Source organism: Nyctereutes procyonoides, unplaced genomic scaffold (assembly GCF_905146905.1).
Source record: "Nyctereutes procyonoides isolate TBG_1078 unplaced genomic scaffold, NYPRO_anot_genome, whole genome shotgun sequence".
Taxonomy (NCBI): Eukaryota; Metazoa; Chordata; class Mammalia; order Carnivora; family Canidae; genus Nyctereutes; species Nyctereutes procyonoides.
The window spans coordinates 70,758,920-70,773,168 of record NW_026575126.1 but is presented as its reverse complement, the minus strand read 5'-3'; the positions used below and the strand labels follow the sequence as shown (position 1 = coordinate 70,773,168).

The 14,249-nt window shown below is 42.2% G+C and overlaps 1 protein-coding gene across 1 annotated transcript in view; it reads right to left on the bottom strand.

Moving 5' to 3' along the window:
- Positions 1-548: 548 nt before the first annotated feature.
- YWHAG (tyrosine 3-monooxygenase/tryptophan 5-monooxygenase activation protein gamma) overlaps positions 549-14,249 on the bottom strand; it is a 28,678-nt gene continuing 14,977 nt past the window's right edge. The window contains exon 2 of the mRNA XM_055340613.1: positions 549-3,979. Coding sequence (XP_055196588.1) covers positions 3,323-3,979 — 657 coding nt within the window. The 3' untranslated portion in view covers positions 549-3,322. The remainder of the gene's footprint in view (positions 3,980-14,249) is intronic.

Here is a 14,249-nt window from a genome sequence, read left to right as displayed (position 1 = left end):
ACAGCACTACTAAGAGAGCTAAGGCCACACCAACTGGAGGTGCCTGACCCCCTCAGAGGGACTAAAAACCCAAGACTATTTATGAACATTTTCAGCACAAAGAACCCCCTAATCTAAGACTTCATGAGACCTCCAACAATACTGGGTGCCTCACTGAGAGACACAGCCGGGCACGTGATCCCATTTTCATTTAGACCTACACCCCAAAGCTTAAAAGTTTCATAATTTGCCCAAGGACCAAAAGAAGCCATCATTTAACTCAGCCCTGTTCTTCTCACAAATCATACTCCCTCCACCCCTGTAAGGCTTTTAGAGATCCACCTGTAGGTGCCCTTTCTGTAGGAAAAACACTGGAGGCCCAAAAGGTACAATCATTTTTCAACATCAGTAAACCCAGGTCTGACTCTCAGCTTACAGGCACTTTCCCAGTCTTGTCCCTGGCCCCCAATCTAACCAGATTCTGTGAGTAGAAAGCACGCACATCCAATCAGCCCTTGGAAAGCAAAGGGAAATTAAAGTCATTTAAATAAAACTAAGTAGCACTGACATCAGATCTGTAAGTTTATTTGCTCAATGTACGACAGCTACATAATGACTCACATTCATGATATTCCATCACTGAGGAAAACTGCTAAGAATGGTCCGTGTGTGAAATAATTCCTTAGAGAAACACGGAGTTGGAAAAATAATCACTGATTAGACCTTAAAAATAGTTCACTGCATAACATGACAAAAAAGCACAAAGGCTCATTCAGAGAACATAGTCGTTGTTCTCCTACACTGTAATAGTTATAATTTCACCATGACAAACACCAGACATTAAGATTAAGCTAACACTGGTGTTTCTTTTGCTTCCCCCCCTTAAAAACAAAATATATAACTGCATGTCACTATAGCAACATCCAAAACAGATCAATTTGTTACGATCACTATTTGGTAGAGCAAACTGTACCCCCAAAAGGAAAAATTAAATTAAAAAAACTTTAAAAAATTTGAAGACTTAATTTTTTGTCATAGGAATACATAACACCTACAGTATAAGTTAATAAATTTCAAGCTACTGTATAGAAATACAACACTAGCATGCACAATATTGTATCAATAGAATAATGGAGGAGTAATCATTTCACTGGAGAGACAGTATCAGAGGCAAGTGCATTTCTTTAAAAATAAAGAAAAGAAAAGAAACCATTCAAGCTGCTTAAATATCAAGTTTCCCGTTCCCTCATTTTTAGCCCTCAGGTATAATTTTATCTTGCATTATTCTAAAAAGCAGCCAGAGCCAAAGCTGAAATTTAAAAGAAAATATAGGTTTTGTAATTCCAGTAAATCATTTCCAAAGGCTACAAGAAAGGACACAACACTGCTCACTGGACATGAAGATAAGTTAAGGAAAGCCCCACCTAACCCCCCCCACCCCCACCCAAATCATTTCCCATCCATGGCATTGACTTTAGGCCCCGGTGATGGCACAAAAGCTGTACAGCTCTCTTCTAGTTCTGCTAGGGTTCAGTTAATTGGGACTTTTGCTCTAGCGTATGGAGGGAACCTTCTAAGGAAAGTCACGCTGGGTAAACTGTGCCATGCTACAGGGCATCATCGTTCTATTCTTCACTGTCACCTGGATCCTGTCAAACATATTCATTTCCCAACTGTAAGTTCAATTTTGGTAAACAGCAAAAGCAACTGTCAGTGTTTCCTCAATTATTACTCATACCTCTCCTTGACTAAATAACCCAAAGGAACAGACAAAACAAATCTGGCGTCTTAACCCAGATCTCGGGAGTTTACACTGTTTCTGATCTTGTAAAAAAGGCTGAACACACACTCAACAGGTCATGTTTTCAGACAGATTTTTTCCGAAACAAGAATGAAGGACCTAAGGCTAACTGAGAACAAATTTGTGGAAACAACAATGTAGTTTCCTTGGATTCCAGAGCATGCGTCAACTGTGCTAGAGAAAGGACTCCCCCGTTTCAATGCTTTCATTAAAAGAAGAAAAAAAAAATGTGTAGAAAAACTCTTGGTCAAATAGGAGTGATTTATTATCTGATAATGATTTTGGTTCATCTTCCTACAACAACTGCCTGGGGAAGGAGTGTTTTCAGGGAGGAAAAACAGACATGCTTACGAGGCTCCCGAAACTGGACAGAATGCTTATGAATAGAAGAGCTCTTCCTTTTGGATTTGTCTACCAGTAAGCTTCTAGCACCTGAAGTTCCACACACTGCACCACAAACTTCCTCAAGATGACTGCCCAGCTTCTATAGCTCAATGGCATCTCCACCCTATAAAGAGCCACCAGCAGAAGGTCCAGTGGGGAACACTCAAGTCAAGAGTGATGGCAGCGTGATCCCTGAGGAAGGAGCTGTGGCAGCTTAAAAACCAGGAGTTCTCTGAAAATATCAACACAATAAATGACATACAGACCTGAATTTTCTCTATTTTTGTGGTGTTTAACGTTTCTATTAAAGTGATTAATCATTTTTGTGGTGGATTTGAGAATTAAGAGGAAAGAAGGACAAAAATCCCACAGCCACCTGCCAAGCACCTATTAACCAAAACCTAAAGGGTAGCTTTGATTCTCCTCAGGCAAGCCTTTTGGCCCAGGAGATAGCGAACAGCAAAACCAACCTGGATAAGGCTGACTAAGGATGTAAAACCAAAATAACTAGCAAAGAAAAAGACACAATCAATGGCTTGATGTTACGTATGGCTGTAATGGAGAATACTGTAAACTGCAATTTAGTGTTAATACTGTCAGCTAATCCAAGACTTCAGTAAACTGGCAAGGCCTAAACCATAAGGATAAACACACCTTATGTTCCAAGTCTGTCAGTTTGGGATTTCAATTAGTCCATGGCTGGTCGAGTACACCCTGAAAAAAAAAATGCACAGCTAAAATAGATGAGATAAAAAGTACCCAAAACATAAGACAAGAGCGTCTGTACACACAAATCCTTACTGGAACCACAGAACTTACTGAATGAGGGCCATCTCGTTTCAGTTTTCTTTTCGTCTTAAAACCCTATTCTCTAGCAATAAGTTAAAGACAGACCGCTCCACCTGCATTCATCTACAGAACAGTCCATACGCCAGTGTGAGGCTGCTATTTCAATACCAGCACAGCTAGCCTGACTTTCCACTAGTGGTATTTTGGCAAAAATGTCAAAAAGAGGCGATCAAAGACAGGACAGGTCGTGGGCTTCTCCCTAGGAAGGTCGTCCCTCCCTTTCCCTCCCCCACCCGACCCCCAGCTCATGGGAAAAAATAAAGACTGCAGTAGTAGCATCAGCGGGCGCTGCCAGTCCACCTGGGGGCCTTAATTGTTGCCTTCGCCACCGTCGTCATCTTGCTGATCGCTTGTCCAGAGCGTTAGGTTGTCGCGGAGGAGCTGCATGATGAGAGTGGAGTCCTTGTAGGAGTCCTCGTTCAGAGTGTCGAGCTCAGCGATGGCGTCATCGAAGGCGGTCTTGGCCAAGTGGCAGGCTTGCTCCGGGGCATTCTGGATCTCGTAGTAGAAAACGGAGTAGTTAAGAGCCAGGCCTAATCTAATGGGGTGAGTAGGCTGCATGTGCTCCTTGCTAATCTCATGGGCTTCACTATAGGCCTTCTCAGAGGACTCCACAACGGTTGCCCGCTTCTCTCCAGTGGCAACTTCAGCCAGGTAGCGGTAATAGTCCCCTTTCATCTTCAGATAAAACACTTTACTCTCATACTGGGTCTCACTGCAATTCTTGATCAGGTAGTTATCCAGCAGGCTCAGCACATCCTGACATACGGCTTCCAGCTCCTTCTCGATTTTTTCACGGTAAGCACGGACCATCTCAATCTTCTTCTCATTGCCATCTGCAGATGTCTTCTGCTCAATGCTACTAATGACCCTCCAGGAAGAACGACGTGCCCCAACGACATTCTTGTAGGCCACAGACAGGAGGTTTCTCTCTTCATTGGAGAGTGGCTCATTTAGCTCTGTCACCTATAAGGAGAAGAGAATGAAGAGTCGTTATGGTCTGGATGATGTCGCTTGGGTTGATCACATCTTTATGCCACTACAACACTAACAGATGCACCAAGTGACTAAAGTGATGGACAGAAAGAGCAGGGAGGCTGTGTGGGTGCATGGGAGGGGAGGCACACAGAGCAAATGACAAAGAAGGAAAATACTGCAGCTGGATCAGTGATGCCTGAAGTCCCCACTTCCTCCCTAGAAAAGGAAACACATTTTTTACATCTGTTCCATCAAAGGTCTATCAATCAGGTCGAGCTCTTAGATGTCAAAAACAAATTTTGATATAAATTACAAAAGGGCAACAGTTCTCTCCTATAACGTTACATAGATACAAATCCTGGACATTTTAAGCATAAGTGGCTGTTATATACCTCAACACTTTCCTTCTAACCTTGTCTGGTCTAATCAGTTCCATCCCTTTTCAGTGAGAATATTCTGAAGTCAAATTCAAGTTTCCTTCTGAGAAATGAAGCAGCTTTTCTGCCTTGGGTTAAGACTATATGAATTACAAACCTCAGGAACGGAAATCAAAACTGAGGCCATGTCTGGACTCAGTTCTAACACTGAGGCATGTCAGCAACTGGAAAACAGATTTGTTGCAGGCTGAACACCATCAGCGATACAAAAGAATGTAGAGAAGAGCAACATACTTCTAAACTGAAGTGGCCAACAGGAATTAATGCTTCTTTCAATATAGGCATTTCTAAGTTTCGATCTTCATCATCCCAGCAAGTAATCACCCTGAGCAAACTAAAGCAACACCACACCAATGATCTCTATTTTTATGACTACCAAACAACTGCTTATAATAAAAAATAAATAAATCAAGACTTCTACAAGGAGGATAGAACGCTTGCTTATTTTTTGTTCCTATTGAGAGAGCACATTTTTATTGGTCTGTTATTGTATCTAAGCAGTGTATACTAAGTCAGTGGCTAAGCCACAACACCAAGAATCTCAGATCATTAACTATTTCAGAAGGACTAGATACTTCTCTTGCCTTGTCCTCTCCTACCTGTGGCTCTAGTCATAACATGTTAATTGCAACAAAAACTTCTACTTCGGCCCTTTGCTCTTCTCCCCCTGCCTGGGATACTTACACAAGTGTCAAGAACGAACTTAATAGTTAATATTCATGTCCTCTATGAAACCTTCCCCATCTCTCCATCTACCCTATTAAAACTGGCCAGTCACTCAGATCTTCAATAATCTGGGGGGAAGGGGACATAATCTAAAATGATAACCAAAACAAGGGGGTGGGATACCAAGAGATTTTTTCGATGTGTGAATCATTCACATTTAGTACATATGACACTTTCATAAACCTGGAGGTGGGGAGGTTTAGGCTTAATTGTAATGGTTGTGTAACTTAAATAGTATCTCTCAGGAGACAGTTAAATCCTAACACAAACCAAATCTTACGCATTAGTTTACTGCAAGCAAGTCATTCTTGCAGAGGGAGAGGCAGGTTCCACGCAGGAGCCCGATGTGGGACTCGATCCCAGGCCCCCAGGATCATGACCTGAGCCAAAGGCAGATAATCAACTGGCAGATGCTGAGCCACCCAGGTGTCCCTACTCAAATATTTCTTAAACTGGTTAGCAGCTTTTCTTATGTTACCCTTTTACTATGCATTTTTTATTGTCCCATTATAATGCTAGAGAACACTACCAGACATGGTCTACTTGTAAAACAGATGGTAGAGTAGGAAGACAGGGTTTCTGTACTACTAGACTTTAGAGCAGAAGGAAACCAGGACAGAGGTATTTTCTCTTCTATGACCCCCGCCCCCATCCCCATTCTGCTGTGGAAACACTTCTTTGGAATAAGACAGCTTCTATCATCTCACATCCAATTGTTTTTTTCCCCCTCCCCATATCCAATTCTTTACATATTCTAGGCTTTGGAGACACTACACTCAACCTGTACACCACACAGTTACTTACTCCTGCTGATTTCTGATGTGTACTCAGCTAACCTAAAGACTGCACTTTTCCCAGTCCCACCATTTACTAAGTAACCTTGGGGCAAGCATTTCATCTCTCTGGGCCAACTGATATTTCTGCCTCTTTCATGAAGTTATTATAAGAGCATATCAAATAAATGATAGCGTGCTCTTGACCCAATAAAGTGACAGAAAGATGTGAGCAATTACTTTTGAGCATACCTTGAATAATTTTCCCTTTTAATTCTCAGCATAAGATGCCTCTAAATTTCTTATATAACCATCTGTTAACTTATATCCCTGTATCAAGTATCACATCTCCATTTCATCTTGTTCTCGAAGGTGAAATTTCCTTAGCTACCTTACATCACTTCCTTTCCACAAATTTTAGTATCATATAGCCTGAAAATACTCCCAAGACTGGCTTTCAAACAAGCTGAGGCCTTTGTAAACTTCAGGCATGCATACCATAGGACTCCAGCCTATACTCCCTGAATACCAAAGGCTGGCCTCCTCCAGTGCAACCTGATCACTGTCTCCAATGCAAAGAGAAGCCAGAGTGCCTAAGGCCACTGAGATCAAGTTCTGGCCTTTCCCCTAAATCATGCTGCCCTCATTTCCAGAGCCAGCAACTATTTAAAGCTCAAATGACCTCACCAGTACCCTATACTGTTGGGTCTCCTCCTGCTCAAATGAAGTAAGGCTGCAGAGCCCAAAGGCAGCAATGTGTGCTTATGTAAATAAAGCCTGCACAGTTGCCTCAGAAACATGGAGATTATGAAGTGATAATATCCCCTTTAGATACAGTAAACTCAAACACATTTGGAACATACCCAGATGTTCTTCGCCACTGAAAAACTAAGAGGGAAAAACCTTTAGCTCTTAAAGTCTGCTTAAAGAATAGTAAGGTTTCTCTAAAAACCTTAAGTCAGAATATCAAAAAATTTCTATCAAAAGGACTTCTGTAAGAATGAATATGTGATTTTTACATTAAAAGAGATCCCAACCAAAAAAAAAAAAAAAAATGGCTTGGCCCACCACTAAAAAAAAAAGAGATCCCAACCATACTACTTTTAAAAGTCAAAAGATAACTTTTTAAAAGGAAAAAAATTATGCTCAGCGTCCAAAAAAAGGTTTAACCAAGATAGAATGAGAATTCAATGTGGGAAGAGGAGAGATATATATCATATGGAAAGGGAGGTAATTATTTTTCCGAACAGTCACTGAATTGTTTCTAAGAATGCAACACTTGTAAATATTGTCCCCAAAATATACTGTCACGGCTGGTGTATAATGTACAAAGTATGTATCCTCTGGCATGTCACATGTTCCTCTTAAAAACAAAATTAAGGTTTCTCTCTTCTCAACAACTAGGATACTAACCCAAGTTCAATTTGTTTTTTAAAGATTTTATTTATTTATTGAGACCCAGAGAGAGAGAGAGAGAGAGAAAGCGGCAGAGATACAGGCAGAGGGAGAGGCAGGCTCCATTCAAGGTGCCTGAGTACTCGATCCTGGGTCTCCAGGATCATGCCTTGGGCTGAAAGGCGGTGCCAAACCCCTGAGCCACCGGGGCTGCCTAACTTTTTTATTTTAAAGATTTTATTTAGGGACGCCTGGGTCATGGTCCTGGGGTCCTGGGATGAGTCCCACAGGAAGCCTGCTTCTTCCTCTGCTTATGTCTCTCATCTAAATAAATAAATAAATAAATAAATAAATAAATAAATAAATAAATAAATAAATAAATATTATTTGAGAGACAGAAAGAGAACAGACAGCGGGGTGGGGGGTGGAGAAGCAGAACCCCCTGCCCCTGAGCAGGGAGATAGACCTGGGGCTCCATCCCAGGACCCTGGGATCACGACTGGACCTGAAGGCAGACGCTTAACTGACTAAGCCACCCAGGCCCCTCCCAAGTTCAAATTTCTTTTAGGGAGTTGAAGAGAAACAGATTAATAAAAAGATCCCCAAAATCTGTTATTCTCAGATAGCTTAAGGATAGCTTAAGAACTGGAATTCTCCAAATCCCAGCCGCTAAGGAATCAGATATTAATTAGCATCAACTGTTCTCCCCTAAGAGTTGATGCAAAGACTTTCAACCAAAGATTATCAACCCTTGAGAATCTTGGAAAGCTATTGAGAGAACTTTCTGACTTCAACACTTAGAGCATGCAGTCTTTTACAAGATCCTCAACTTATCTATCAAGAACCTTAAACTGAAAAAAAAATAAAAATAAAAAATAAAAAAAAAAGAACCTTAAACTGTAATGAATGCAAGTTCAAAACATTTTATCTTCTTAAATAAGAAAAAACTTGCATCAGGCTTACTTTAAAACCTATTTCAGGGGATCCCTGGCTGGCTCAGCGGTTTGGTGCCTGCCTTCGGCCTGGGGCATGGTCCTGCGGTCCCGGAATTATTGAGTCCCGCATTGGGCTCCCTGCGTGGAGCCTGCTTCTCCCTCTGCCTGTGTGTTTGCCTCTATGTGTCTCTCATGAATAAATAAGTTAAAAAAAAAAATAAAACACAACTATTTCAATCTTGCAGAATCTTGTGGAGAAGTTACAAAATAAGAGTGGTGAATATAAGACACACTGATTTAAGAATGCTGAAGTCTCCACAATGAACTGAGTTCACATCCAAAAACTAAAACTGAAACGATAAATAGCCAGAAGAAAGGATTTTTAGGGTGGTGAAACTATTCCATATGGTACTCTAATGGTGGATACAGGTCATTGAACACTTATCAAAATCCATAGAATGTATACCACCACAAGTGAACACTAATATATACCATGGACTTTGATAATGATGTGTCACTGTAGGTCTCAGTCTACTGATTAAAACAAACCACTCTGGGGGAGAATCCCTGGTTGGCTCAGCGGTTTAGCACCTGCCTTCGGCCCAGAGCATGATCCTAGAGTCCGGGGATTGAGTCCCACCGTCAGGCTCCCAGCATGGAGCCTGCTTCTCCCTCTGCCTGTGTCTCTGCCTCTCTCTCTCCCTCTCTTTCATGAGTAAATAAATTTTTAAAAAATCCTTTTTTTAATTTTTTTATTTACTTATGATACACACAGAGAGAGGCAGAGACACAGGCAGAGGGAGAAGCAGGCTCCATGCACCGGGAGCCCGACGTGGGATTCGATCCCGGGTCTCCAGGATCGCGCCCTGGGCCAAAGGCAGGCGCTAAACCACTGCGCCACCCAGGGATCCCTTAAAAAATCTTTAAAAAAAAAAAAAAAAAAAACACTCTGAGATGTTGATAGTGGAGGATGCTGGGGGGGGGGAGGGGCTGTGGGCGAGGGGTATATGAGAACTCTGCTTTTCACTCAATTTCACTGTGATCCTAAAACTGCTCTAAAAAAAAAAATCTCAAGGAAAAGGTGAAAGGAGGCTCCTGGGTGGCTTAGTTGGTTAAGTGTCTGCCTTCAGCTCAAGTCATGATCCCCAGGGTCTGGGATAGAGGCCTATATTGGGCTCTCTGCTCAGCAGGGAGCCTGCTCCTTCCTCTCCCTGCTCACACTCTCATATGCTCTGTCCCCCCACCCCCGCAAAAAAAAGAGGAGGAGGGGACTAGCGGACACTAGGTATAACATTTGGCCCTCATCTTGCATTTTTCTTATGCCCCTAGGTTTGGAGTACTAGTCACTAGAAAGGCCAAGAGAACATGAAAGAGAGAAACACAGTAACTACTATATATGAACACCCTATACCAAACAGAAAAAATAAGATGACAAGGTACAGGATGGATATCAGTGTTCATGTAATGGATAGTCTATATACTATACAAGCAGAGGAATAAACTGCTAGAAATAAATGATACTGTTCTGCCTGAATATGTACCTAATCACATATTCTAGAGATGACTGGTCTACTAAATAACTACAAAAACTTTACAAAATACCCTGAAGCTATGACTTTTCTATCAGGGTAAAATGCCTTACACTTGCATTATAGCCTGTGCAGAGGAGTTAATACAACAGACTTGAGAATGCTAACTTTAGCAAGATCTACTTGCAAACTTGACCCTTGGCCGGCATCTGAAAACTTGAATTTTGGAACGGTTCCCACCACTTCCAGGTAAGAAAGGCTCCCTGCCCCTAAACTGTTTGTGCAAACAATGTGGTTTATGGTAAACACCTGTTTTCCTTCTAGGAGTCTTGAATTTTGGTATGTGCTAGGCAAAAGTACCTATGTGACCCGTCCCAATAAAACCCTCGGGGCACTAAATTTCTTATGAAACTCCCTGGCAGACACCATTTCACATACGCAGCCTACATAGGAGCCCCTGGGAGAGGACTCTTGAAACCTTGCACCTGGTTTACTCGGATCTTTGCCCAAGCACCTTTTTCCTTTGCTGATTTAGTTCTGCATCTTTTTGCTGTAATACACAGCCCTGAATACAACTATATGCTGAGTCCTAGCAACATCATCCACCCTGGGGGTAAGTCTTGAGGACCCTCAATACATTCATTCTAGAAAACTTGATAGAACATGTCCCATAAGGTCTGATAACAAGGAAATATACTGAAAAGCCACTCATCAGGGTAATTCATCAGGCATCTGTCGAGCATCTAGCATGTTTCATATGCCACCACTCTGTGAAAACAGAAAACTTAGTGAGACATCCTCAAGGTGCTGCTCCCTGAGGAGGAAACACAAACTTACTCACTTTATTCTTAGGATAGCACTCTGTCTGTAAAGTTTATTTTTTTATTTTTCTTTAATTATTTATTTATGATAGTCACAGAGAGAGAGAGAGAGGCAGAGGCAGAGACACAGGCAGAGGGAGAAGCAGGCTCCATGCACCGGGAGCCTGACGTGGGATTCGATCCTGGGTCTCCAGGATCGCGCCCTAGGCCAAAGGCAGGCGCTAAACCGCTGCGCCACCCAGGGATCCCATGTCTGTAAAGTTTAGAGGAAATTTTATTTAGAAAATAACACTAGCTGGGTTTTTTATTAAAAAAAAAAAAGACTATTTACTCATGAGACACAGAGAGGCAGAGGGAGAGGGAGAAGTAGGCTCCCCATAGGCAGTCCAATGTGGAACTCAATCCCAGACCGGGGATCATGCCCTGAGCCATAGACAGATACTCAACCTCTGAGCCACCCAGGCATCCCAATTAGCGTTTTTTTTGTTTTGTTTTTTGTTTGTTTTGTTTTTTTTTAATAACCCAGGAGCAACCACCATGGATAACTCTACAGAAGGGAAAAATTTAAGGAACAGGAGCATCCTGGGAGTTCTGTAACTTCATATTCACCAGGGCCAAGCTCAAGATCTCACAGATGACAGAGGAGCTGCCCGGGCACTGGGGCTTTTCAGACAGTCACAAAGTCCTGTGTTTGTTTCATTACTTCTCTTCAAGGTGGACATCACACTTACAGATGTGATGTAGACAAATGAAAAGGATGCCCCCCCCCAAAAAAAAAATCACACCACAAACACATTGCTGAGATAAGACACAAACATGAGCCCTCTAGCTTCAAAACCTGTGTTCCTTCTCCCATCCCAAGGCTCTGATGATATGAGTATCACCAACACATCAAAGAGAAAGGGCTAATTTCTCTTAATACATAGACCTCCTATAAAGAATTTTGGACCAATTAGTAATAGAAAAAAGGAGTACAAGGAATGGACAGTTGAAAGAAAAGGGAAACACAGGTAGAGCACCCACTCTCATCTATTATGAATGTTCGGGATCCCTGGGTGGCGCAGCGGTTTGGCGCCTGCCTTTGGCCCAGGGCGCGATCCTGGAGACCCGGGATCGAATCCCACGTCGGGCTCCCGGTGCATGGAGCCTGCTTCTCCCTCTGCCTGTGTCTCTGCCTCTCTCTCTTTCTCTCTCTGTGACTATCATAAATAAATAAAATAAAAATATTTAAAAAAAAAAAAAAAAATATTATGAATGTTCATTTTTCTCCAATCAGACTGGCAATACCTAAAGTCAGATGACTCTATGAAGAGCAGCACTCTCTCATCCATCCATGGTGGGCAACTATAAATCGGTACAACATTTATAGAGGACAATCTGCAAAGGACTAACAAAATTACAAATATTCAGCAACCTTTTGACTCTGCAATTCCTACCCCCACCCCCGTTTTTTAAAGTAAGCTCTACACCCAACATGGGACTTGAACTCCTAACCCAAAGATCAAAAGTCACATGCTACTCTATTGAGCCAGCCAGGTGCTCCTCTTTCAACTCTTTCTAGAAACTAATTCACTGCATTATTGCTAACAGCTAAAGTCTGGAAACACCAAAATGGTCTTCAATAAGAAACTAGTTAGATTATGACACATACATACTGTGGAATTCTTAGCCATTCAAAAAGTATTTGTGAGGACACCTGGGTGGCTCAGTGGTTGAGTGTCTGCCTTTGGCTCAGGTCATGATCCTGGGGTCCTGGGATCAAGTCCCGCATGGGGCTCCCTGCAGGGAGTCTGCTTCTCCCTCTGTCTCTCGTGACTAAATGAATAAAATCTTAAAAAAAAAAAAAAAAAGTGTTTGTGTATTCTAGGTATATTTCTAGAGAGGCCACTCTCTAAAAACAAGAGTGGCTGGGGAGCAGTGGAGATTGAGAACATTGATTCTGACCTGTTACAGTACTTATTCAAACAAACCTACCCCATAATTCACCCTGTTAATTTTATCTACATTAAAGGTTTGGTGTTTTTTTTTTTTTTTAAGATTTTTAAAACCAATGCTGAGAACTAAATTTTCACAAAAAAAAAAGCACCCAGGGGATCCCTGGGTGGCGCAGCGGTTTGGCGCCTGCCTTTGGCCCGGGGCGCGATCCTGGAGACCCGGGATCGAGTCCCACATCGGGCTCCTGGTGCATGGAGCCTGCTTCTCCCTCTGCCTATGTCTCTGCCTCTCTCTCTCTGTGACTATCATAAATAAATAAAAATTTTAAAAAAAAAAAAAGCACCCAAAGGCAGTAATTTTATATAAACAAGTTTACTGGTGTAAATAATTAACTCAAACCCGTTATCTGTTGATTTGTGTGCACTACCCCATCCCAAGAATACCTTTTTCCCCCACTTTAGTTGTATAAAAATCTTTCACTGGATCTTTATACAGGTCACGGCCAATATATAGAATATATACTATAAATTTCAGCCCTGTCTCATTAAACCAATTATTAATTCATATATTTCCCCAGTTTATTTCCATAATCTTATGGCTATCAAGTATCAGTTTCTTTCCTGTAGTAATACTCTCTATACCTATAATCAAATCTTACTGCACACACATGGGCAATGTTACTAATGTTGATCACGGGCACTTTTGTTTTGAATTAAATGGAATACTTCCAGCATTTTTATTTTATTTTATTTTATTTTTAATTTAATTTAATTTTATTTTATTTATGATAGTCAGAGAGAGAGAGAGAGAGGCAGAGACACAAGCAGAGGGGAAGCAGGCTCCATGCACTGGGAGCCCAATGTGGGATTCGATCCCGGGTCTCCAGGATCACGCCCTGGGCCAAAGGCAGGCGCCAAACCACTGTGCCACCCAGGGATCCCCTTCCAGCATTTTTATTTATTTTATTTTTTTTATTATTATTATTTTTAATTTTATTTATTTATGATAGGCACACAGTGAGAGAGAGAGAGAGGCAGAGACACAGGCAGAGGGAGAAGCGGGCTCCATGCACCGGGAGCCCGACGTGGGATTTGATCCCAGGTCTCCAGGATCACACCCTGGGCCAAAGGCAGGAGCCAAACCACTGCGCCACCCAGGGATCCCGCCTTCCAGCATTTTTAAATAGTGACTCTTGTTTTGGGAGGTTTTAAGATTTTATTTATTCATTTGAAAGAGAAAGTATGAGCAGGGGGGAGGGGCAGAGGGAGAAGCAGACTCCGCTGAGCCAGGAGCTGACTTGCGGCTCGATCCCAGGACCTGGGGATCATGACCGGAGCTGAAGGTAGACACGTAACTGACTGAGCCACCCTAGCACCTCAAGAGGAGGTTTTTAATAAACTATCCCCTGGTCCACCTGGGTAGCTCAGTTGGTTAGGCATCCAATTTTTTATTTTGGCTCTGGTCATGATCTCAGGGTCACAGGATCGAGCCCCATGTTCAGCTCCGTGCTCAGTACAATGTCTGCCTGGGATTCTCCCTCTCCCTCATGCCCAGCTTATACATTATATACACAGGTGCACGCTTTCTAAATAAATAAAATCTTAAAAAAAATAATAAATCAATAGGGCAGCTCAGGTGGCTCAGCGGTTTAGCACTGTCTTCAGCCCAGGGCGTGATCCTGGAGATCTGGGATCGAGTCCCATGTCG